A 27,250-nucleotide genomic window follows, 5' to 3' on the forward strand; every position below is an offset into this window, starting at 1 on the left:
ATATATATATATATATATATATATATATATACTTATCTGCGAACACGTATTTGTGATTTGTGACGTTTCAAGGATAATAGCAGTTATATAAACGCATTTATGCAAATAATACGTTTTGTACGTATATACTTGTGTGTAAAAAGAGGCCAATATATGTACGATTAAATACATTACTTTAGATACGAAGTGCCACTCCGGTCTAAATGTTACGATGTTGAATTACTATATATATATACTCATTTAAATGAATTAATTTCAAAAATGATAATTGCGTGTCGATATGGTTGTCGGACTTTCAACGCAATCAATCTGAAATATTAATAATCCTCCCAAATTTCCTAAATCTTAAAAAACTGTAATAAACTTATTGCGAAAAATATTGCCTCGGCCGGGAGTCGAACCCGGATCTCTTACATTCCGTGTGAGCATCCTAAATCTTTAAACTAACGTAACCTTAGCAACATTCTTCACAATAACTAATATGTATAGAGCGTTACGCATTGTAGGCGAGCGTGTATAAACAACATGATTGAAAACAAGACCGGTTATGTTAAATGCAAAAAAAAATTACTTTAGATATGAAGCGCCACTTCAGTCTGAATGTTAATGTACGATTAAATTATTAGTGAGTGCGTGCGTGGTTATTTAGAATTATTTAAATAATTTAAATTATCGGAAATTCTTGTACATATGAATAAACTCTGTTCAAACTTAATTGTTTCCGTCTTCCGCAATATAAGATAATCGATGCGGCATAATCACCGCGAATAATAAAGTCGATAAACGCGCGAGTGAAATATTGGGTCTCGTAGATTCGTGTCGTGAATCTCCTATGATGTTTTCTACAGTCGTCGAGCTTTCTTGAATCTCAGCGCTTTTGTTGATCATGAAACTAGACAGCACAAAATATTGAAAGATAACGCAAAGATATCTTTTTGAAGCTGTCTTTTTGCCAAAACCAAAAAATGCAGTACGTCTAAGTCTAAAATACGAGTATAGCAAAAAGATATCGTTTTAGGTATTCTTTTTGGTAAGACGAAAAGATAATAAAAATCTATAAGATGACGTCTTTTAGTTTTGTCGAAAAGATAACTTAAAAAAGACATCTTTTTGTTGTTCTATTTCTTTCTATGCCGGTTGTCGTTTCGGCAAAATGCGGAAAGTCGACTAAAAGATATTTAATTTCGTATTATCGAAAAGAAAATAAAAAGATAACTCTAAAGAAGATACCTCTTTTCTTTATTTTATATATGCTTTTCATCACTCACTCGCGAGCAGTAAGCGAGATCGCCACCAGATAGACGCGATGGAATTTATTTCTCGTGTTTGAAAACCACACAAGATGGAGTAAAAGGTGTAGGATTATGAGAAATTTTACCAGTATTTTAATGAACTGATAAAATCTTTTTTGAAAGCGAGTCCCCAAAAGGGACTATGATGAAAGGTAATATACGACTCTTGCACACAGCGACATGGCAAACATTGCAGATTTCATTTAGTATGTAAAAATTAATCAGGGACCTGATGTTATTAATCTAATGTTATAAAAACATACAAGTCTTAAGGATGATTAAAAGATATCCTCAGAAGTCGTTCTTTAGTTATCATATAGATAAGTTATCTATAAAGATAACTAACGATGCGATGTACGTCTGCTTCACTAAAAGATATATCTTTATAACAATTTAGTCATCTTTTAGTCGACTTTGCTGTGCTCTGAACTATAATTCGATCTCTATAATGCGCCATGATGATCCAAGGAGTCAGTCGGAAATTTCCGTTTTCATTTTGAATCCCTGGCCTTATTTTCTTATACAATTTCATAGTTTGGTCTCTGACGCCACCGCTTTGACGATCGTACGCGCATCGTGACAATCGCTTCTTTGATTACTGCCTAAAGAGCCGCCCGACCCTGTACTCAATTGTCAAATGATGTTTAACGATTGTACGGAACACAGAGCGGTATATACGTCCCGAGTACCCTCGTACACACTTGTACTAACTTAAATTTTCGAATTTTTATTTATGACTTACGTGCAGAAAAACATGTGTATTTGAGCTCGATCGCACTATCGTAAAGTTAATTGATTTACATCGTATCGCAAAGATTGTGCTATGTTGTAGCTATATAACTTATAATAGTGCATCTATGTAAACAATAATTGTTTTAATTCGAAAAGCGAAGTCTCTCTCTCTCGTACGTAAAGTACGAGATGTAAACGTATATACATAACCCACATAATGTATGAAAGTAACAACAGAATTGCTCGTTTGTTTTCTGCAAGTTGTAAAAAAGAATTCTTTTTCAAACGTTATCACAAGAGTCGTCTCAAGTGAAGCTGATGAAGATTTAGTTGTTTCCAACAGAGCGCGTTATCGAATTTTTGCGTCAGGTTTGATGTAGATATCGTATTAGACTGATAAAATTATAGTTCATTTAATCATCGCGCATACGAATTATTGCGCAAACATATATACATATATATTTTTCACATGCGCGTTTTTCTTACTTTTGTTTTTTGTTTCTCAAAAAGGACCTTCCTGATCTCTCCCCTTTTCTCTGAATCGTTTCTCCAATATTATGTGCATAAAATTTGTCGATTGAAAATGTGGAAATGATAAGGAGAAAGCAAACAAACGAGCATACAGCCGAGTGCAGTCGAGAGCTCTTGCAACTTTATAAACAGAAAAATTACACGACTGTCTTCATTGTGTTGGTTTTCCCCGGAAGTTTACGAAACGTGTTCTTACCGATTATCATGCATTGAAAATAGAGATACGCAGGCGCTGCGATTGCATACGGACGTAAACTAACGTTACTTATCTACGTAAAAAACGTTATCAGGTTTTTCGATCATAATTGACATAATTTATTGATTGTATTGCGATATGAGTAGTGATTTTATCTGCGAAATTTGATGTGATCGTTTCTCCTCGAGTCAGGATTTTCCAATGACGAGTTACGTATAGCATCATTGTTAAATATAGCAATGAAAGAAAAATGTAATCTGTTTTCAAATATTATTTATAAATCAGCAGAAAGGGAGAGAGAGAGAGAGAAAGAGAGAGAGAGAGAGAGAGGGAGAATTATTAAAATTTGATACAGTTATTTCTAAACGATGTCTTAAACAAACATAAGCAACACTATATTATACAGATTCAGCTTCATTATTAACAAGTAGCTACCATTTGTACTATTAATTCATTGAGATTACTTATTTATTCTTTGATCTTATTGATATCTAATTTAAATTTAAATGTGTGTGCGTGCGTGCGTGCGTGCGTGTGTGTGTATATGTGTGTGTGCATAACTTTATATATATAATAGCTTTTCGTACGATATAACATATATTTTTTAAGAAATATCAATGTCACAGCATTTAATATAATTTTTAATAAATAACAATTTTTTAACTGAATTATTTTTAACCCTCGGTTAATATATATGGGAGTATGGTATATCCAGAATATTTGAAAATTGCGCAGCATTTGAAGAAAAAAATTAAGTAGTTAACGTATATTTTTTTCTAGCGTCGTCAGTTGTGTGTGAAAAAGTGGTAGCAATCGTGCTTTTTCTATAAAAAAGAAATCATGCAATTTCATTTCTCAAAATAAATGCATGTACTTGTACGAGAATTAATACTTTGACACACACATGCTTTTAATTTAATTAAAATATACACCTTCAACAGTTCATTTCTTTAGCTTCTTTATTTTTATCTTTATATTAAGTACGATTGTAATAATTTTTTGAAAAAAAGCATTTTTCGTGATAGTTTGAAAAATTGACTTTTGTTCAATAAATATTTTTTGTAATTTACAATTTTTTAGTTGCAATTCTGCTCTTATTTAGATCCTTCACAAAATGAAGATTTTACTTTAACACATTTACTTTAATCAGTGGATTTTATCGAAAATTGGAGACACTTGACATTGACGGGGTGTGCTGTACCCCCGTGTGGTAAGGACGGAAGTAAAAATACATGCGGTAATTGCGAGGGTTAAAAACTTTTTATACATCTTAGAATGTTATAGCTAGTTCAATTGATTATTTTTTTAATACATATTTAGATATAAATATACCTACATCATGTCAGACAATTAATCATACGGATTCAATATGGATTAATTAATTTGAGTTTTTTTTTTCAAAATCGATATTATACGTGTTATGGTCACGAATAATTTCAGATAAGTTTATGGAGCAAACATTCGAGAATTAATATTATTTTTAATATTTTCCGTATGACATTTTCGGCATGGTAATGGATCTTGTGACCCTGACGAAGCTCGCTGGGACGAATCAAGAGTTTCACGAAGGTGAGATGTTGTAACCCAAGCTTGATTGATACACAAAAAAGCGTCGATTAGCGACGATTTTGGCTAAAGCGTCAATGGCTAAATGAATACACGTCAATGGATAAGTGAATACGAGGCCGGAAACATTGCTCAGAAAAAAATAACATCAAGGTAACTAAAAATTATGCTATTGTAATTGAAATGTTTTTATCTATCGGATTAAAATCAACAAGATTATCTTGAAATTTAACCATTGCATTTTTTTATTGGTTGATTACATTTGACTATTGGCGATTTAATTCCAAATGTTTCTTTCTAAAAAAATATTTGTTTTACTTTTGTCATGAGTGTCTAAATATTTTTATTGTTTCTTCCAGATTTTTCTAGCCGCTTTTAATAGCAATAAAACATTTTGCATATCATATGTGTATTACTTTAAGCTTATTATGGATGTTTACATGGATGTTTTTTCTACAATTTGTACTGTAGCAATGAAATTAAGGAAAAGAATATCGCGTAACAAGTTTCTCTCTTCATTGAAATACCTATATACTCAAGGAATGACGACACTTTCTCAACCCTTTTACAATGGAATATCTAAAATCAAAAATGGACGGAGAAAAATTGAGCACATTGGAAGATGAGAAAGAGATAAGTGATCGTGTATGGATGCGACGCGGTGATTCGGTCAGTCAATTCGAAGATCACGCTATACCGAATATAGTCTTGGAATATTATCACGCGGGAACGCGCGTGGCTGTCATCGGCTGCCACCGATCGTTCTAATCGGTGATAGCACCGCAATACACGATGAAACGAGGCGATTATAACGCATATGCATCGTAGGTGGGGGAGCGTAGGAGAGAACGAGGGAGGAAAGGAGAGCATACCGCGGGTACTATCCTCCGTACTATACGCCGGTGGTCCGTACTCCGTCGCGTGAGCGACAACGCTTCAACGTTGTTCGCGGTAATATGCGATAGTGTTGGCCCGCGCGTTTAGCGGTTAGCGATCTTGATAAAAGATAGCGGTTGTACCGAAGATAAGCCAGTAGTCATCCTGACCGTTGCCTGGTCTGACCGGCCTGGTCGGCTGTACGATCCGATCGGTCGCCGATTCCTTGATCGAGTTCGTCGGCCCTAAGCGCCTAAGCGCCTATAAGCGCTCGGATGAGAGAGAGAGAGAGAGAGAGAGAGAGAGAGAGAAAGGGAGAGAGGGAGAGAGAGAGAGAGACAACCCTCGAGGTGGATATATCGATGCGAATAACTTTCGTATATTATCTTCCATTTTTTCCAAGATTTTCTCTCTCCAATCCTCGAAAAAGCGATTATCCTCTGTCCAACGAGTGCCTGCAAGAATCAAATCGTGTGATAACGGATTTATATTCGAGGAGAAACATATTTCAATAGCAAATTCACCACTGGAAGAAACTCCAATGAGAGTCGTTGAGCGAATTTATGTTTTCTCAGAGCGCTAAAAAAGTTTACTCAAACTCTGATGAAGGAATACGGCAAAAAAAGGCATGCCACTGTCCTTTCTAGATAGAAGACTCGTTTGCAATGTCACGACGACGACGGCGACGACGACGATGACGACGACGGCGACGGCGACGATGGCGACGACGACGACGGCGACGACGACGATGACAACGATGATGATGACTACGACGATGACGACGAAAGCTAGTCTTAATGAATAAGAATCGCCGCATCAAGCGAAAATTGAATCGAATGTTATGACACGGGAATATATATTAGGAACAAAATATCGAACGTGTGATAGCATCTAGATGAGTTGGCGTTCGTTTTTCAAAGTTGACTTTCCTTTTAATTTCATTTCTTTCTCTCATCTACAAACTACACGATAGTATAAATAATTTCGAGGATGCGAACGATACGTAATGACGAGCGGCGTGACTACTAAATTCGATCCGGATTGGGTAAGGATGGTGGAGTTGCGTGCGGCTGGTGCCAGGATGACTGGAAGTCTAGACACCAGATCGTCAAATCGTCTGCACTATGCCATCTTGACGATTTTGGATACGATCTTCTCCGCGCTCGTGGCCGCACCGGCGGTGGTTGGTTACTGGCGCGGCACTTGGGAACTGAGTGATTTCTATGTCTACCCGGAGGAGCCGGTGTTGAGCAGCTTCGCGTCGATCACGATCGGCTTCACCGGCCTCTTTGCCTTCAGCGTCCTGCAACATGGCTTGAATGACATTCTGCATCCAGATAAGCATCGGCTATCCTACTATCTCGGCTCGCGAGTCTATACCGGCGTGTTTGGCTTTTGCTGCGTGAACGCTTGGCGCGGTGCCTGGAAGGCCCTGGACATTTATACGGAGCTGATGCCCGGCACAGTCTTTGCCACAACTATCGTTAGTCTCCTCGCGCTCGGCATCATGCGCGCAGTTCGTAATGTATCCGCGCCGCCGTTTTCCCTCGTTCTCGACTCGTGTCCGGGTTACTTTGAAGTGCAGACTATGTTTCGCGTCAACGTAAGTATCTGCCAATAATTTCTTTCTTCGAAGAGTGCTCTCTCGAATGCCGGGAGCATCCCTTGAATCCCGAATCATCACGAGGCGATGATTTTATCCTTACGATTGATTCAAGATTTTTCTCCAATCTCTTCTCCTTTTGAAATTTAAATTTCAAGATACCGTATCACACTCTCGCGCTTGTGTAAAATTACACTCGCAACCATGTAATCCAGTTGTAAATAAATGTTACGTTGAGAGAGAGAGAGAGAGAGAGAGAGAGAGAGAGAGAGAGAGAGAGAGAATGTCCAATCTGAAAAAAAAAAAATTGCAGTATAGATATTTCAACGATCGATTCATCTATCTAATCATAAATAGAGTTAAAGTTACAGAAATTGCATCTTATATATCGAATGGAAGTTAGTTGGGTTTATATAGTTTGCGATGGAGAACTTTTATGCAATCGATTAATTTTGATAAATCAGATTTATCGAAAATTTGTCTAGTATAATAGTAATAAGATAAGAGAATTTAGGATGGAAATATTGGATACTAACGATATATTAATGACAGAATATTGTCCATGTGCTATCTACCCCTTTCACGTACATTTCGGCGAGTCTTGGATCGAAGATACGTATTTTGGAGGAAAAATATATGTATGTATATGCTATTGAATACTTAACATTTTCTTGTTTCTTCTCTTCTCAGCGAATATGGGTAGTATTAAAGGTAATTTGATTGGTTTTCGAGATATGTATATAAAAGAGTTTTATACCATGTAAGAGTGTGTTACGTGAATGATATTTGTCAGTAGCATTCTCAAATACGTGAAATCAAAATTGATTTGAAAAACAAATAAATTTACAAACTATTTCAGCAATGATCAAATCACATTTCAAGAGTTGTTTGGTGATTTGTAATTATATTCGGTTTCATAGTCACGAATACAAGAGTTATGCGTATATTTTGTGGGATAATTAGAAAATAAGACAGATAATAGGAACTTGAGAAAAGTACTATTTACATGTATATACAGCTTAATTTGTCTCGAGTTTTTTTCATAGACAAAACTGTTTTAATTCGCAGAAAGAAAGCGGGATATGAAAGAAGATGGCGAAAAGGCGCCAATAGCACTGCCAATAGTCCGGATTCATGATTTAAGTCAGCGTTACTTGGACAATGAGCGCGCTAAGACAATTCTCTCTCGACTTTACATTTATCAGGATTCTTTCTTTCTTGTTTGTTATGTATATTCAACTGTGCACCGTGCGCTTACTATTATGTTGATATTTGTCGTAGATCATAAATTATAAATGATAACTTGTAAATCACGATTACATGAATTGCATGTTACCTCATTTACACGCGTCGTCCAAGCTCACGTGTTATCGGTGTGCATATAAGCGCAGTTTCCGGCCAAGTCCCCCGACTGTCAACCACTATTGCGCCTGTATAGTCTATACGTATACGTGCTAAGCATTAGCGCAACGTGTGCAAGTGCGCTAATTTATTTGTCGTTTGTAATCACATTGAAAACATGACTATGGTCTCATCTTTCCTTTATTACCGCTGCAAAATAATTGTCAATTGTAATCATAAATGTAAAAAATTGCAAGAAAAGAATGTTACGAGACACACGAGTTATACCTTCGGGAAACATCGGTACAATTGTCATTGTCATTGTCATTGCGTGATGCATACGAAAATCGTAGTTGTACAATTCGATTTATTTTCTCTCTACCCTCACAATACTTAGCGTATATATTATCGTTTTTGTGGTAGAAATGATTTCACGAAATACGACATGCACATTTAAGGTCGCTCTCTATCTCTCTTTCCTTCTGAAATTGATCTCCATATTGATCTCTACATATTTTCACATCTCTCTCTCTCTCTCTCTCTCTCTCTCTCTCTCTCTCTCTCAACATGTTAATAACACAATATTGCCATTTTTGAAGTGAGATGATAACACTTCTAATCGATGAAAATCGATTGAAAACTTATATTTTAATAATTACATTTAATAATTACATGCACTTTGCGCATCACTTCTTTTTTGTTCACAAATCTGCAGAAAATATCATTTATTGTGTATGTCGAAAGAAGAAAATAATTTGAGATAAGATAAAGATTATTTTTGTATTGACATTTTATGTACCATTATACCATTAATACATCATGATGGGGGGATATCACAGAATTGCAGTGCATAATTGCTATTTTATCATACAATGACTTTACTCTATTACTATTATTCTAATATTACAATACTACTTAACAATTTGTAATGTTAATATTGCAATCTATTGCGTGCGGTTGTAGAATACGAGGGACTGGTCGTTGTACTTACTGGATTGCGCCTTTAGTGTCGGTGTCGTGGGTACGTTGGTTGTCTTCGTCTGGAGAGGAGTTTGGATTTTGATCGACATTTACCTATTTCCAGAAAGCCCCGAGTATTCTGCCCTTGGCTCATTGGTAAATATATATATATAAATATAAATATATATATATGTGTGTGTATATAATAAGCCTTTTATATATCGACAATCAACGTCCTTTAATTCCTCACTGAAGATCATCTCTGAACCTATCATTTTGCAGTTGCACTATACGCATGTAACTATTGTATTATACGTATAATTACTATCGTATTATATTACTTGGCACACATGAAGAATAACGCTAGTGCCTTCACGCCAATCTGCGCGTGTGTGCTCATTTCTTCAAATAAAAAGAGAATATTAGGTACCGATTAAAATTTCAAATATTTTATTTGTTTTTATCTTTCTTTCAGAATCCTGTCAAATACATATACATTGCATGTACTTCTCGTATCGAGTCACTATATCGTGGTAGAATTAGACAAGGTGTTGCGCATGATATAGTGTCACTATATCATGCGCAACACCTCATATGGACCGATAAAAAATCTTTAAGGATCTTATAATATTTAAGACCGCCAGTACAGTCACCATGAACCAATCAGAGAACCGTTATTAGCTTGTCTTAAGACATTACTTAAGATGCGTGGTCTTAAAGTAACGGACGAATTAAGTGACGTACCCCAAATGATCGATTACTGCATAAAATGGTCGTATAAAAATTTACGAATTGACTGGACGGAATCAAAAATCCTCTTACACGATTAAAGTAAACGCAAAGGTAAGCAGTGGGAGCAGTAGACTTTATATTAAAAATGAAAGAAAGTATGTTTTTAAGTTTTTTTCGAATTTAATATAAGCAACAGGTCTACCGCACCACCTCCTAATTTTACGTCAACTTTAATTCTGTAAAAGGATTTCTGATTTCGTTCAATCAATTCGGAGATTTTTATATGACTTTGCAGTAATGTCGATCATTTATTAATGAATTGATCACTCCAACATCCTCGTAATAATTGAAAAAATATAATATCGAATCATTGAATATTAGCTGCATTTAGTTAACCTATCAGAAATCGTGCATTCTGCAAAATATATGATTTCTGATAGATTATTTTTGTGTTATTTCTATCGCTATCGCAATTTTTTCGTATTCTGCAAGGGGAGCATTGTTCCCGTAACCGAGAATGGAGTGAAATTAACGGATGCGGAGTTCTTCAGAAATACATACGTTATTAATTTATAAAATTATACATATATATATATATATATATATATATATATATGTATATACATATACATATATGTATATATCATTTATAAAATTATACAATCATCAGGCAGTTCTAAAATGCATCGCAAATTGAAAAATACTAAATAGGATAAATAATTACAAGTATGTTTTTTAATTTACGATAACGTATGCATTTTAGAATTGCCTTGATGGTTGATTGTACATAATTACATAAATGAATAAAAATGCATTCGGATTAAAAACAGGATTCACTTTAACGTTCGCGAATGCGTATTTCTAAAGAACTGAATCCGTTTCAATCCATTATTAATTCTCGTTTACCGACTTAATACTACCATTATCACTCTAATTTCTTATTTGTTCTTACATTTAGTTATCACTATTATTCTTTTCTTTTTTTTTCTTTATATTTATATCACTAATTGTAATTTCTAGCAGTAAGGATAACAATAATATATAGATAATCACTGCAATTAAATCTCACAACATCTATAACATAAATATTTCGACATAATGTCTATATAACAAATTTGATAACAAGCCGCATTGCATATTAAAAATATATCATTATATATCGATTACACAATTTAAGCATTTCGATTTCACTCCGTAAGAGGAAAATTTTGAACGCACTATCTGATATCATCAGTATCTGAAATAATCCGCAGGCACTTAAGGCTAATATTACATCATCATCCGTTTTTGTCATATGATAAAATATTTATTTCAAACTTATTGATTGGCTGCGAGAAAGAGAAATTGTCGAATCTCTCTCTATACTATAGTTAATCAATAAACTTAAAATCTTTGTCGTACGACAAATGTAATACCTTGTCTTTTCTAAAAAGTCTTTTACCATCATATCACTAGACATAGATTAATCGCGGATTAAATTGGCAAAACACACACAAACATACACATTACGTGATAAAAATTAAAAGTTAAATAAAATAAAAAATGACGTTGCAAGTCTCGAATAATAAACGAGTGAACATGAAGAAAAGTGTAAAGAACCTTATTCCTTTAACTTTTAATTTAAGTCCGTTTAAAATTGCAAATGGCATCAGGCATACGACGTACATGCGCTATGGCACTACACACCCGGTATTCGATTATATAATTGAATATTCGCCAATTGCATGATTGCCGCGGCACATGGCACAATTGTCGGTGTACGCGATATGAAATGTACGTTTTACGTTATCCGTGATTCGTTACATTTGTCGCATCGCGATCGCGCGCTTAAATTAAGTACATACGATTTGAAAAGGAGATTTGTCGAATATCAATTTTCAAGACTTATTATCATATCGATATGTAATCTTTGTCGAGACATAAACATCATCATTCGATAGTCTAATGATACGAGTTCCCGTATCATTAGACTAGGTCGATCTATATGTAATAAAAAATAACGTTGTAATCTCGTTACCGAATTCCAGGCTATCGGGTATTTTATAGTCGTCGTGACGTTTTGCCTACAACCGTTGATGCGGTATATCTGCGCGCGTCTTCAGGGTCTGGTTCGCTTGATGGTCGCGGACATTTTTCTTTTTCTGAGCTTTCTGGGGACTGTCAACGTCTGGCGCGGCATATGGAACGCGTTGGATCTCTGGCTGCTGCCAGACAATCCAGAATTGTCCTGTTGGATTACTCACGTTGGCTGCTTCGTTTTTCTCGTCCTTCTCAATTGTAGCAATACTATCCTAGTTCGTGGCGTTTACATCGATGCTGAGGAAGAGAAAGGACAATGCGTTGTGTTTCCATGCCATTATCTTCGTTTATTCTTTAAGGTTTGTTGATATCTTGTCACACACACACACACACACACACACACACACACACACACACAGAGAGAGAGAGAGAGAGAGAGAGAGCGAGAGAGAGAGAGAGAGAGAGAGAGCGAGAGAGAGAGAGAGAGAGAGAGAGCGAGAGAGAGAGAGAGAGAGAGAGAGCGAGAGAGAGAGAGAGAGAGAGAGACGCGCGCGCGCATATACTCGCAATTTAAAAGAGATATTTGTTATTTATAATTAATGAAATAAAATACGAAAAAAGTTAAATGAGATCTTTGATGTGATTTCATTTAAGTATATTAGTGTTTTGTCTAACGTTATTTTCATTTCCAGATCGAACGCGAGAAGAAGCAAGCGCGACAGCAGAAGTTGTTGGTAGATCATACCGATGTAAATGAAAAGGACAGTGAAAACGGAACTTTCTTACCGAACACGGTGTCGATTGTACCTGTGAATGCAGATTCTCTTGCATAAAAGCTATGTACGACAAATCAATTTTTGTCAAGAGTATCTAGGGCTGTGTTCCAAAATTTACTGCCGGTACTGAAAATCTATAGTGCACGTAACGTAATACATATATATATATATACATTTTCAGTATTGACAGTAAATTTTGAAATACAACCTAGGTGTGTGCGTCGTGCGTGTACGTGCGAGCGTGCGCGCGCGCATGTATGAGAGAGAGAGAGAGAGAGAGAGAGAGAGAGAGAGAGAGAGAGAGAGAGAGAGAAATAATGCAATATACTGTGTACGAAATTAAATGAAATGAAACGCACATTGGATCGAAAAATCGTTTTACAAAACGATCAACTTTTGGTCGATTTTTAAATTTATGACATCCTAAAAAAGTGCGATAATTGTAGTAATCCTGTTTAATCGAAACTACACTATTGAGATTTACAAGATCATGATAAATTCAGTTTGGACTCGGTTGCACTACAGATTTATTAATAATGTAATTACTCTATATGACTTATACAGGGATGAGTCTCATATTCATACTTGAATTTCTTTATTATAAACATTCAGTATAAAAAATCAATATGTTTCATTTACGATAACAAATTTAAAACAAATAAGTATCGTTAGATTTTTGTAGAGATTTTTTTCACGCGTATCGAGTACGTGTATCGAGATTCGTGTATTTCAGTGATGACGATGAAGGATCGAAAGATTGAGTCGCACCATTCTCAAGGGAGAGAGAGGGGGGCTGAATAGCATATATACTTAATATATGTATAGAAAATCAAGTACGTTACCCTCGTGTATTCGTATATATAGTTGGTATAACTCAGTGCGATTCATGTGATTAATCCATGGATCATTATAAAAAAAACATTTTCGATAATATACGAAGCAAAAAGAAAGTACGGTCGGGAAGAAGCGACGTATGGCTGTGAACGAATAATATGAAGTAAACAATATGTTTGCGATAGTCTATATGATGACCACCATAGAGATCACAGAACATTGTTGCAAGTTTTGCAATGTATAGAACTGCAGTAATGTACGATACATATAAGATAATTTATGTATGTGCCATATTGAAGCAAAGAAAGTTAAGAATTTACAAGTAGAAATTAATGCTGCCGTTGAGTGTTTTGTCTGCGAACTTTATGTAATTGATTATATATCTAGTTTAATGCGTACCTACACATCGTACATACGCGCGCGCGTACGTATCAAGAGAGAAATTAATATATTTATTTAAAAATACGCACGAATGTTTAACGTAAAGCTGAATTTACATTTATACATTTACACACACACACACGCGCGCGTGCGTTATATACAATATATACATATACGTGCATTATAATGTATGCTATGTAGAGATAAATAGAAACAGAGCGGAGAAGGGTGGAGGAAGAAAGAGGGACTTATAAATATAATATTAACAATAAATGCCCATATGCATTCACTACTCATTTTTTCGAATGTAATTGTATATAATATCTACTTGGTATTACAAAGTCTCTCTGTATTCGATTTACAATTATTAGTTATATTTATATTCTCCGCAAGTAAGAAATAAGTGTATTTAGTTAGTTCTTGGAAGGAGAATGAGTAAATATAAAAAGATAGAAATAAACAGGAAAATATATATATATATACGTACACTTTTTACAAGCTGGAATTTTAATTATAATTTCGATTTGATGATATAAAGTGTATGTTGTAATTTAACAAGTATATATTATATACAACGATAAAAAAAGAAAATTATTTCAGTCAATGACGATTTTTAACATCAGGTCTTTATAATTACTTCGTAATATGTAATAAATACGAGTAATTTTAAATTAAGACGAGCTGGCAATCCTGTTCCAAATTCGCTACTTGCTCCGCTACTAGTAAACTATATATAAGTATAATTCGTCGAAAAAGATCGACGATCTAGATGTAGCTCTTATCGGCAATAATTTCATCAAGTCATATCGTATTACTGAATTTTGCATCAAGCGAGACCTTGAATAACAACGTCGATAGATTGAACAAGATCGTTATAAGTAGAATGTGTAACTTCCCTCGTATCCTGTACACCCCGTACTTTTTACTCTTGTGCTCGGCAATTACTACGTCATAGCGTACTAATAACTAATTAGTCGTGTGTGGGATGTAATGACGGGACAATAGGCGACAGTCACGATGGGAAGTGCTTAGTTCGACGATAAATGCTTGCCCCCCTGGCCTATATTTAATGTTTCCACAATGAATCTACAACTCCCTCGCCTGAAGAGGAAAAAGAACAGATGCTATGCTGTATTCGCGTTCAGCTGTTTTATATTTATGTTTCAACTTACATTGTAGTAACAATTATTCCATTACTATCTATTATATGCAGGAAATGGAAGTAACTCGAATCGTTCCTTTTTTTTTCGGTAACTGTTACGGTAACGTAGTTGCACTTTTTTTTTTTTGGTAACGCCGGTAACGAATTACTTTTAAAAATCGATATAATTAATAACGATAGCTAATTAATTATTTTGTCTATTCAGTAACGAGTAACTGCGTAACTTGTTACTTTTAAATAGTACTTGTTACTTTCCATTCCCTGATGATATGTATATAACATGTATAATATAGAATATAGATGAAGCGAGTAACGCTATGATTATTCGATGATATACATATCTACATATATACAACGAGTGTACATACGCAACTTTCTTAAATTTATACTTGTAAAGTACTTATATAATTGTTTCCGCGAGATACACGACAAAGTCGCATATTGAATATAGAGCAATAGGTTCATTTTTTCCACTCGAGATTAATGTAAGAATAGATCAGTCTCTGCAACAAAAGGAACGATCGAGTTTGGATCAATGTCAGTGGTGGGGTGAAGAGAGAAATCTATTTGGAGACTTATTGCGGCGGCGCGCAATAAGAATTAGTTAGCTATTAGCAAGGTGAACCGTGAAGCTAAAAAGTGAAGCATTCACTTTAGAACGAGAACGAGTGTCTGATTGAGCAGAATCTGCTCAACGTACATACCTGTGACCTGGTGTGATCGCGGATTAATCCAGCTGCAGTGTATATCAGCTCTTTGTGCGCATTCTATCTACTTTCGACACTAGAATATCGACGCGAATTTTACCGTCTCATTCAATCTCGAACGGGATGCAGGCGGCGGATGATCCCTTCTACCGGGAACCTTTAGTATCCGTTGAGTTTGAAGTTTTTGGAAAAGTGCAGGGTGAATAAGTACTGTCGAATACTTTATCTTTCACTAGAATGCCCCCCCCCCCCCTCCGTCAGGATACAATACTATCATCATACAGTCTCGCTTACTACTTTATTGCCATGACAAATTGATATTCAAATTAGTTAGATTTGTAGTCTGCACTCAAGTGCATCATCTCATCGTTGTTTAATTAATATATCCCTTGTAGCAAATTATACTGCAAAACAACGAATACGCGATTTCGATCTTTCACGTATATAGATAGCTAGATGGATAGATAGATGTGAATATATTTAGTACGTTTACACTTTTTAAATGATCGCTTCTCGATCTCTCCACTTTTTTTTGCCTATAATACGTGCGCACGCGATGGTCCAATTTTATCACAATTTGTCAAATTCGATCAAATCGTGAAATGTAGCATTCAATTATTTCTTTTCTTTCCACTCGTGATACACGTATACACGAGTGATATATGTATACATAAGACAATCTTGATAATTTAATTATCTTATGATGAAAGATTCTTCAATAATTGTATTGCAGGTGTATATTTTCCAAAATACGTGAGGGATATATGCTTGCAATTGAAAATCTGTGGTTGGGTGAAAAATAGTAAAACTGGCACGATCCTTGGAAAGATGCAGGGACCTCGAGCGCTTGTCGATCAGATGTAAGTCTTGTGAAATGAAATCTGTCCACTTTATCGAGCTGAAATAGTGAAAAATATATTTAGTAGTTAGAGAAAAGAGCCATCAGTTTATTTATTACGTTACTTATATATACGACGACGACGACATTTGCGTTATATTGTTTGCGCGGTTCCTTAATCGTACGTGGCCTTGACTAACAATTGCCGTATAACAAGCGATATGTCGAAAACTGACTTTAATAATGATTTAATGAAATAATGACGCTGCTACGTGTATCATCTCTTTCCTTCGTCGACAATTGCCACATCTCACATCTATGCATCGGTATGGCCGTATCGACGTTGGAAAAATACAAAGTACACCATCTTACACAAGATAATAATAGTTTCAAGATTTCTAAAAAAATCCCGAGATAATGGAAGCTAGTTAATAGAGTCTCAAGTTTATTAAATAACAAATACCTGTGCGTATATGTGTTATGATTCTGCAAGAGAGCAGAATAGAATGCATTTCCTCTCTTGGAAGAAGAATGACCAAGCTTAAAAAAAAAAAAGAAATGAGAAAACGTTTGTCGAATTACACTAAGATGAAAAATTAACTCACGAAATGTGAGTCAGATCGAATCAGGAATTAAATGCTGATTCATTTCTTCGATCGTAATCACGTAACTACAGTTGCTTATGCGTTAAAATTATTATTCAAAAAATGTTTACACTCGGTGCTAGTCAAGTTGCAGCGTATATAATATGATATTAATAAAGAATTTACTACATAGACAACAATGAGAGACAATTGTCACATTAAGGTAACAGTTATCTCACATATTCTTCCTCTTCTCTTTGTAATATATCAACCAAAAGTTAAAATTACTAAGAGTTCATTTTGACAGCTTTGCGTAAAAATATTTGCACTCGATCCGATTAGTCGCTAATTATAATTTCTGAGCGTGTTTCAAGCATTCGTATACAGAACGCGCACTTTGTCAGCGACGTTGTTCGGTAACGACAAATAACGATGTCAATGACGAATTTGGCAACGCACCAAACATTTGCATGGCCTTCTTAAACTTGAAATCAATCATAATTCAATTTTTCGTCTGCCAATCGTACATCTTTTTTTTTATTCCTGCACTAAGACTGCAGTATTCAAACGTTATTTTTTGATTGCGCCAAACATTAAATATAGATATATCTGTTTCATTTTAAGTTCCAAATGTATGCACTAGTTCAGCTACAGACCTTATATCTGCTGCTTGTATTTATACTCCATACAAAAGCACACGTCTGTTTCACACTTAAAAAAAATGATAATTTTGCTCTTTATCAGCAAAACAGCATTTACAATATATCTTTAGTATAACGTGTAAAATAATAAATCTTATTCCCAGGGCACAGTGGTTGACATCAGTGGGCAGTCCAGGTAGTGAGATACATCACTGCGAATTTACAAATTGGGAAACTGTTACAAAGCAGCAATATCAAGGTTTCATGATTCGTTTCTAAGAATATATTGCACAATTGAACGTTTAAATTCTAATATTAATGCACACTAATTTGATTTGCATGTGATATAAGATATGCTCAAAAATTCCGTAACATCTGGAACAGTTATGCGATAATTGTGCAAAATATTTTACTCGACACTTTACGATTCGATCGAAACACAATATTTTTTAAATGTATTTTTAACAAATTATATATACATCTCTTACAAAAATTTTCAAAACATGATTACTTATAAGGATACATAGCCGAGATAAATGTTACATTCGATAATTACAATGTTAATTAGAACATTTATAATTTAAATTCAATGACAATAAACTCAATGTGTATAGATTCTTAAAATCTTATACGCACGCGCGCGCGCGTGTGTGTGTGCGCGTACAATATAAACGTAAAGCGCTAGATATATATTATACGTGCATTACGAACGAGGTTAATTAACACTTTCTGTATCGCGCTATTTTTAAATGATTTGACCATTATGTCATGTGGATCACTAGTATTTTTGTTTGCATTTATATTATATTTCTTGATGAATATTGAATAACATATATTTCATAATGGATAAAAAAATGACAAAAATCTTATAAAGAAGACCCAATGCATCATATCATAATATTATATATATATATATATCACGTAAAATGATGTACAAAATTATTTTACATTTTTTTATAGTCTCTCCTCAAGTGGCTTGAATGAAAAATCCAGCGCGGGTCACGCGGCACAGAATGTGTTAATGTTGCGTGATATAGTATAATAACATGCCAACGTAAAGTATATTATATGTACATAAAGATACGCAATTGCTCTCCTTGAAGCAGAGTGCAGCTTATAGAACTGTATCGAAATTGCGCTCATAATTCCATTTACAATTAAATTGTCTGTAATATACGCTGAAAAGTACGTAATACTTTGTGTTTACTTTTACGATTTTGCAACTTACTACTACCTTTTATATCATTACGTATAAACGTTTATTGTCTTTCCATTGATAGAAGACAATGATTTCAAGTCTTCGTTTCGTTTCGTTGTATCAATATATACAAGTTGGTACACAGTTGATAAGATTCTTCTATTTTCACGCATACAGTTTTCTACTGTCTAATATCACAGGATATAGTCGACAAAATCCAAAATTAATTGTCTTCATAAATAAATGTTGCATCTAACATTAACAACATAATGTGATAATCACAGTGAGTTTTAGGCAAATGCACTGATATTCGTCGAATTAATTCCACAGTGTCGATATTCGAACAATTTGTATAGACTATTTCAGGCACGTTCTGGGAAAAAAAAACTTGAACAGTTAGCAAAGTCGGAAATATTCGACAAATATAATAGATTTCCATCGCAGCACTTACCAGGCTTTCCAAGTATCTTGTAAGCGCTGGACTCAATCGTGACATTTCTTCCAAAAGATTAGGTGTTTTTGAGAGATACGCCATCATTCTTCTTCCAGCTATAGGCAATAAGTTTGCAGCCAGGCGTTCAATATCGGTTACCGTTACAGTTACCTAATAGCATATATATATGAATATTATGAATAGATGTAATCAGAGAATAGACGTTTTATGTAGTATATACGTAGCATAATTGTAAGTATCTGTATTTCGCGCGCGTGCATGTAAATGGTGCATAAAAAAGTGCGTACAAAAGTGCGAATAATAAATGAATTTGTTATTATATATTCACCTCTTCTGCCAAACGATCGAAGCCATTTACGTACAGCTGACAGGCTTGATGTATTCTCAATTCATCATTATTAATTTTCCAAATAGATGCTAACATTTGACATTTGCTCATCCACAAGACAGCCTGTGTCGAACTAACCGTCACACCGTCCGTAGTCTCGCGATGAATAAATTCCATCGATGCTGTAATTACTCTACATAAAAATTCTGTACGTATATTATCCCTCTTGTCATCTCGGTACCACGTGAGAATTGCTTTGTCCGTTACGTCTTGAAAGAGGTAAGGCTGTACCTGAGCGAGTAACGAACAAATGTATAATACAAATTAATTATCATATCTTGTTATAGACTTACCACAGATTCGAACAAATTATTTAATGGTTTCAGTATTTTCAAGTTGAGATATGCCATCATGTATAGAACATTAGCCACTTGCACGTGTAGCAAAATCAAGTCGTACCAAGCTGGAGTTTGGGAGACAGCTAGCGTGGCAAACGGCTGTGGCCCACCGAAGTGCCCGTCCCATAATTCTTCCGACTTTATTACTACTTTATCTCCTTGTTCAAGTATCTCAGCCTACGTAGCAACATAAGTTAATTACACGTTAAGGCTCCAAGGGAGTAATTATCACAGCCATATTGAATCGTGACGTTAGAAGCAAGAAATGATACGTAAACTTTTATTACGTGCCATTTATAAATAAAGACAATTAGAATAACTTGAACAAAATGATGAAATTGCTTGAAAACATTTGTAAAAATGAACGAAAATTATGCTTATCCTTTCCGACAGTCAGTAAGTAATCGTAAATTATCATTTTTCGTGCGGTGACTAGAAAATTCAGGAGCCTTAAAGTTAAAATTATTACAACTTACGACGCCGCTACGCGTAAGTTGTCCCTCCCCCTCCCCCCTCCCCACCGCACTGCACCGTACATTCGTTACGTAATAATTTATGAATTTTTCCGTACTCTACGTACATCAATAAATATATCCAAGAAAGTAACGCAGTGCTGTAAAAACGTTGTTACTTGAATGTCGGATAAACCAATGTCTTGCATACATAATCTCTCCTTTGGCAACTTTCCAAGTTTATTCATTAATTTTGCTACCATTTCCATTCTTTTCTTTATATGAAGCATCCATAACAGACAGCAGACACCTGTCGAATAAACGAGTAAAAATATACGCATACGCAGTAAAAATTTACATAGATATTGACATTTTGGAGCAGTTTGCTGAAAAAGAAAGAGAAAAAAAAGATACAAAAGTGTGTTTACCATGTCTCATATTCTTCATAGGTATTTGTCGTAAAACAGTTACGGCAGCTGCGAGCGAATCCAGTTGAGTAACATCTTTGTCCCACGACATGGCAAACTCCCAGCATAAATTGGCCAATAAAACGCTGCTCGTTAAACTGTATGGGAAATGACGTTTGAGCAGGGCCATACTGTCTGCAGCAGAAATACGACAGATTTAAATTACGACAAAAGTTAGGAAATATCATTTTTTTTTAAATATGCCTTTTTCTCTTGCCTAAAATGCACGCTTCCGTAGTTGTATTAATTTTTGCTTCATCCCCAATCTCTATCGATAAAGAAACAAGTTTCGATCGTTCCTGTTGAGATACTTGGACAGCAGTTGCTTCATTCGTATCGGTGAATCGTTGTAACGAATCTACAGACAATTGTAACTGATCGAACTCTACATCGGTCGTGTCGATTAATCGCGCTGGATCGATACCCGTTGTGCTGAGCCATTTCGCAACCAGTTCAGACACTGAACCTGATTCAACCGGGTGAGGATCAATACCTAATATACTGGAGTACTATTAATTATACTAGATTTATTTTAACGTACCTCTTCCTCCGGAGAGGATCGATGCTAAACAAGCGTCATTTTTCGTAAATGGTAGAGCAAAGAATCGTGTTGTCTCATCCGATACAACTCGTCGACTAGAGTTAGATTAAATTTGTTACTACGGTAGTCAAAAATTACAATACTTATTTATGCACTTGTCAATAATTAGCGATAATAACGCACCTAATAACAGCATTCAAAACGGCAATATCTTCAAGGTTCCCAATCAGTAATGCAAATTGACAAGTATCGTTACTGACATTTTCCCATTCACTAATTGAACTGTACGTCTCATCATCCGGTGTAACATCATTCGATTTATTCTGCATTTCGTCTGTTTTAGTTACATTATTCCCATTTTTAATATCTTCCTCTTCGTTTCCATTATTCCCCAACCGCTTCTCATTTTGCAATTTCTCTTTGTACTTCTCTAGAGTCATAGCAGTCGCTCTACAGGCTAACGCAGCAGTAAACGCATTGAAAGGTTTCGTAGATTCTGTCAGAATAGTGCGTACATTTTTCCACCATAAGGAAACTTGGTTATATTCAACACATATTTCTTCCACATCTGTCGATTGATTTCAGTCAATTAAATTCCATACGCGCTATAATATTTTTTAAGCATAAAACAATGAACACAAAATTTACCGGTTAAGGAACAAATGACACGCAGCAGCTGTGTAAAGTGTTTTAATTCAATTTCTGAAAATGTAGTTTCTTCCTTGCGCGACCAATATATCAATGCCAATCGCATGAAAATAAATGGTTGAATGTTACTGTCTTTAGCCGCTCGTTGCCATTTCTCTTTCATATCATCAGAATACAGCAGTCCCTGATATATTAAACGTGCTAAAAGATGCGTTAAAGATCACATTTTATAAAAATATACGATACAATCCTACAACCGATAACAGTTATATAGTATATTTACGACACTATTACAACTTACAAATTTCATGTATATTCTCCTCCTTAACATCTTTTCGTAATCCAATCATTCTCGATGCGCCCAGTTCGAAGCACGATAGAAAGTCAAAGAACGCTCTTTCATTCTTAAATTTGACTTTAGTTTCTGCCGAAATGTTATCATCTAAGAAGCTGTTTAGCATTTTAGCCAATTTGATAACACGGTTTACTTCTCGTTCCGAGGTTAATAATATCGAAGATAAACTTTTAGTACTTATCGCGTTATCAGTCGTAATATCATACTCAGGTTGTACATCGAGTTGAGACTCGACATGTTTATAAAATGTAATTATTTGTTGTAACTGTGTTGTCAATTGACGAAGCATCTTAGCGGAAGGTTCCAATTCTTCTTCTTCCTCCTCCTCTTCTTTTCCTTCTACTTCTGTAAAGTATTAACAAAACATAATTCGTATAATCTGTTTACGTATCCGAGCAGCACATTTTACAATGTGGACTCTGCATACAAGTACCTCGTTTTACTACAAAACAATTCGTCGCAGCGAACAAAGCATCTGGTAAAATATGTTTGCTATTCATTAAAACTTCTATCGTCTGTATTCGAACTTGATTCGTTTCTAAACCCAAACAAGTATTAGTAATTACGGAAATCAATTTCTCCTCATTGAAATCTTCCTCCCTCAGAAACGTTCTCAGTTTCCTAAGTAGATGTATGTCGCGTGCTCGTTTTCCGTTTTTACTATTGAGCGCAAAGTGAAATGGAACACAAATCTCCTTCAATCCTCCAAGTGGATCAATAAATACACAGGAGTATTGCGCTTTATTCTTGGATAAAATGGCACTGTCGTTTGCCCCCAGAAAACCATAATTAATGTACAGTAATCTGCAAAGTATATTAGCCGAGTGATTTTATACGACACGTACATGTAAGACAGAATGAAAAGGAAGAAATTGAAAGCAGAGGAGAGGAGATGCGATAGATACAACTTGCCGTCCATTTTTGCTGGCAGTAAAAGTAGTGATTTTTGGACCTTGCTGTATACTCCAAATATCTATCACGCCCTTCTTTGGTGCGTAAATAACTAAAAACAAAGCGGTGCGCAATAAAGCTTTACGTCCAGATTTATCAACGTTCCTACGTATCGCACGGTCTCTCTCTTCGGTAACTTCGATCCAACCGCACTGAGCATCGCGATATCCTTTCCACATTCTCAAAGCTATACCCTTTTTATTATTTATCAGAATCACTCTGCCCATAGCATCCGATATTACCGAGAACATTTTGTTTGGACTACAAACAATGCAATCACCCTCTCTCATAATATCACTTAAACCAAATCGACACGTCATCATTTCTACCGATTCGTGGCTAATACTCTTTGATACTTCAGACGTTGCATTCTTGGAATTTCCACGAAACCATCTGATGAAAAAATCAATTTATCAATTCAGTAAATTAATTCTTGGGACCAGGAACTCGGACCGAAATGAAATTAAATAATAAAAATTTAAGTATACTTCAAAAATAATACAGGTCTAGAAAGTGCACACATGTGAAAAAAATTCTCTTTTAATGTTTATTTTTTATAAAGTAGTAATAAAATGGCACTGAAGTTAGGCTTGCACCGCGGACACGGACAAACGGTGATAAAGGTAGAAGAGTGATATCGTTGGTCAGAAAATAAAAAAATGAAGCTTTTTCTTAACAAGTAGACTTGTAATTCTCGCCTGAACTAGGATAATTAATATCACACGCATATTTTCAAAATGTCGACAGTCAAAAATGATTCAAATTTTGCTAATTTTTTCCTCTTATTTGATCTTTCAAAAAAATAAAAAAAATTAACGTACACTATTAATTCTAGTTCAGACAATAACGATACGTTCTCCGAGTATAATCGTAAAAGTAGAAGTCGGACTAATAAGTTTTTGGAATCATAATCATATTCAAAAACACTTTTTTTTTTGTTTTGAGAAAAACGCGTTTAAAGTTTTAAAACATTTTAATACAAGTATCTCTCCATTTTCCATTAGAAATGAAAGTGACGCTCAGAAGGGAATGAAATTCTGCTCCATTTCCACCCAGTTTCTATCCATTGGATAAAAACGTTTCAGAATGGTCTCGAAAAATTGAATATAAATAATGGCTAGTGCCGGTTATAGCAATTGGTTGGCGTGCGCTATTTGAATCAATCAAGCAGCTCCAAATACCACGTCATTTTATTTTGTATATCTTGGATAACTTTCGTTTTTCCCAAAAAACGTAGGATATTTTTAAGATTATAAGCTCCTAAAAAAAGCAAAAAAAAATGATTTTTTTACTCCTTAAATGTAAAGACTCCCTTAAAAGAAATCTGGAACGAGAGATGTGTAATCATTTCTTTCCTTTCTTCGCTGCACTTTCTTTTTCTACATCAACGTCAACAATTCGCAGCGTTTCAACTGTTTACAGCTCGTTGATAAGTTTCTACAGAATAACATATTAATCTTACGTAAATTACCATAATCGAGAAAGAAAATAAGAAAGTAACATTTCACGGACATCCTGTAAGATTGCTTCAAGATTCCCGAGTAGTCTCTGCGTAACACAATCGACTCGACGAGCGTATCGAAGAAGTTAAAAAATCCAAACCAAAATCTGGACTGAAACCGAACCGAAAAATATTTTCGGTCCGAGTACCGTTTCGATCCATTAGCTCGCACAATGTTCCGGTTATCGGTTTCGGTCCGACCAAAAAAAACGGTTACAATCCGGTTATCAATTTCGGTTTCGATCTGGTCCGAGTCCCTGCTCGGGATCCATCTTGAGGAAATTATTATACAAACATAAGAAAAGAAAAGCACTTACGGCACAGCAGTACCAATAGCGTTAGCTAGTTTGCTAGCCATAGCGATAGCAACATCTGACAAGACTGGTGCATTACCACCTTCAAGTGCATAGTGGAATCCTACAAACGGTCGTTTTCCTGTCGCAAGAACTAAATTATGTTGCGGCGCACTAGATCTATACGTTGCATTATATCCACCGCAAATCGAAGCTGTCATTAAATGATCAAAGCTATTTATCGATGTTGTACCAATTACTTCTAAATCGTTTGCAATATCCTGATTTTTGAACGCCCATTTCTTATACGATAAATTTGTAACTGGTGGTAAATCATTACAATTCGCTTGAACTGTACGAAAAAAGAATTATGAAATTCAAGCTTCAAGCGAGAGGAAATACATGTGTAACGGACAATGATATACCTTTAGCCAAATGATTTCTACAAGCACGTAAAGTGGAAAATAATGGAAATCCTTGTAAAATGCAAACTCCACTGTTATATAAAATATAAACTTCTTCACTAGAGCCAGCATCCCCAGTGTGTTTGGATAAGCAAAATGACTGACACTTTATCCCTAGAACCGATTCATTATGAATTTGCTCTTCCAAGAGCAAAGCACCTGTCTAAAAAACAAAATGTATTACAAGAAATCAACAAGATAAAACAATACAAGAAATTAATACTCTCTCTTACTTCGGTATAAAATCTAACAAAGCCTGTATTATAGCCTACAGCTATACAGGTCCAATCTGGACCAGTGGCTTTTCCCAAGGATATCAAAGGTAAGCAGATCACAGAGGTTATCCATTCACTGAAATAAATTCCTTACTACAAACATATCAATATATAAATATTAATAAATATTACATACTTTGCTTCATTCGTTACTTCTCCATACCACGTTACACGAAACTTATTTTTTATCTCGTCTAATTCTTGAGATTCCCATCTTGCTATAAACACGAAACAATTGATTTTATTCACGTTGCACTCACAAGGTTATACGCAAATAAATTGGGATTGTAAATATATCGAGATTCTTCATTAACTCGTAATAAAATTTCGATTACATTTGTTACCGACAAAAAAAATTATACATATGTGCACATAAACGGTACTACATCAGATTCGTACATACAAGTAAATATAATCATTTTTGTGTTCCAAGCCATCGTAAGTACATCTCCAACTGATGACATCGATACAATACAGTTTTGCAGAGGCAATTCATCGCTCGGAATATATTCGACTGAAAAAACGTATCGGTAAACGAGAACGCGTATATCTAACATAAATTAACGTATCAATGAAGAAAAACTCACATTTGCTAACGTCATCGCCATAAAGCAATTTTTTAACACTAACAACGTCCGATACATTTGCTATTCCTTTAATTTGACAAGACATTACGCTCAGGTTACGTAGAACAATAACTTTTGGTAACACTCAATTTTTATATATAATTGTTACAACTTACTACCACAGAGTATATATAAGTGATAAAATCTTTAGTATAATATATACAGCACGACTGTACTTAAAACAAATGGTTATTCGACAATCTTTAATTCAACCATATACGTAACAATCCCTTATATTTATAACGTCACTCAAGAGCTGGCGAAAACACCACGGTGCAGACGATATCTATCTTTCACCAGAGAGAAAGCTGAAAGAGAACAACGTCCGAAATCTGTAATCGCAAATTATCGCTCCGCACTACTGCCCTCTGACAAAGTGGATGTCAACTAAATAGCAACATCCACTCTTAGGGTACGTCGTCCACTTTTCAAGGCTGAAGATGATAAATCGATATTTGGTTCATACGTATAATCGTGATAGATGTAGTATGATTCTCTGCTCAGGATATTCATGCATAAACAAACCTA

At 35.1% G+C, this 27,250-nt stretch overlaps 3 protein-coding genes across 3 annotated transcripts; 2 read left to right on the top strand and 1 right to left on the bottom strand.

Moving 5' to 3' along the window:
• Window positions 1–5,219: 5,219 nt before the first annotated feature.
• On the top strand, window positions 5,220–12,742 carry LOC108751684. The gene is made up of 4 exons (XM_018491993.1): window positions 5,220–6,796; window positions 9,101–9,253; window positions 11,857–12,207; window positions 12,541–12,742. Exons 1-4 carry the CDS (start codon window positions 6,200–6,202, stop codon window positions 12,679–12,681), a joined length of 1,242 nt encoding a protein of 413 aa, XP_018347495.1. The 5' UTR covers window positions 5,220–6,199; the 3' UTR covers window positions 12,682–12,742.
• A 2,723-nt stretch (window positions 12,743–15,465) lies between these two features.
• On the top strand, window positions 15,466–18,627 carry LOC108751836 (acylphosphatase-2). The gene is made up of 3 exons (XM_018492271.1): window positions 15,466–15,907; window positions 16,442–16,568; window positions 17,936–18,627. Exons 1-3 carry the CDS (start codon window positions 15,832–15,834, stop codon window positions 18,048–18,050), a joined length of 318 nt encoding a protein of 105 aa, XP_018347773.1. The 5' UTR covers window positions 15,466–15,831; the 3' UTR covers window positions 18,051–18,627.
• A 565-nt stretch (window positions 18,628–19,192) lies between these two features.
• Window positions 19,193–26,823, bottom strand: LOC108752678 (rab3 GTPase-activating protein non-catalytic subunit). The gene is made up of 19 exons (XM_018493706.1): window positions 26,684–26,823; window positions 26,500–26,610; window positions 26,233–26,314; window positions 26,055–26,172; window positions 25,783–25,984; window positions 25,382–25,709; window positions 23,525–23,956; window positions 23,046–23,416; window positions 22,559–22,957; window positions 22,258–22,458; window positions 21,793–22,177; window positions 21,610–21,704; window positions 21,286–21,534; window positions 21,030–21,203; window positions 20,730–20,911; window positions 20,105–20,326; window positions 19,752–20,042; window positions 19,421–19,573; window positions 19,193–19,342 (listed from the first exon to the last, which is right to left on the bottom strand). The coding sequence occupies exons 1-19, from the start codon at window positions 26,766–26,768 to the stop codon at window positions 19,193–19,195; spliced, it is 4,230 nt and encodes a 1,409-aa protein (XP_018349208.1). The 5' UTR covers window positions 26,769–26,823.
• Window positions 26,824–27,250: the final 427 nt, after the last annotated feature.

The sequence above is a fragment of the Trachymyrmex septentrionalis genome, unplaced genomic scaffold, assembly GCF_001594115.1.
Source record: "Trachymyrmex septentrionalis isolate Tsep2-gDNA-1 unplaced genomic scaffold, Tsep1.0 scaffold112, whole genome shotgun sequence".
Taxonomy (NCBI): Eukaryota; Metazoa; Arthropoda; class Insecta; order Hymenoptera; family Formicidae; genus Trachymyrmex; species Trachymyrmex septentrionalis.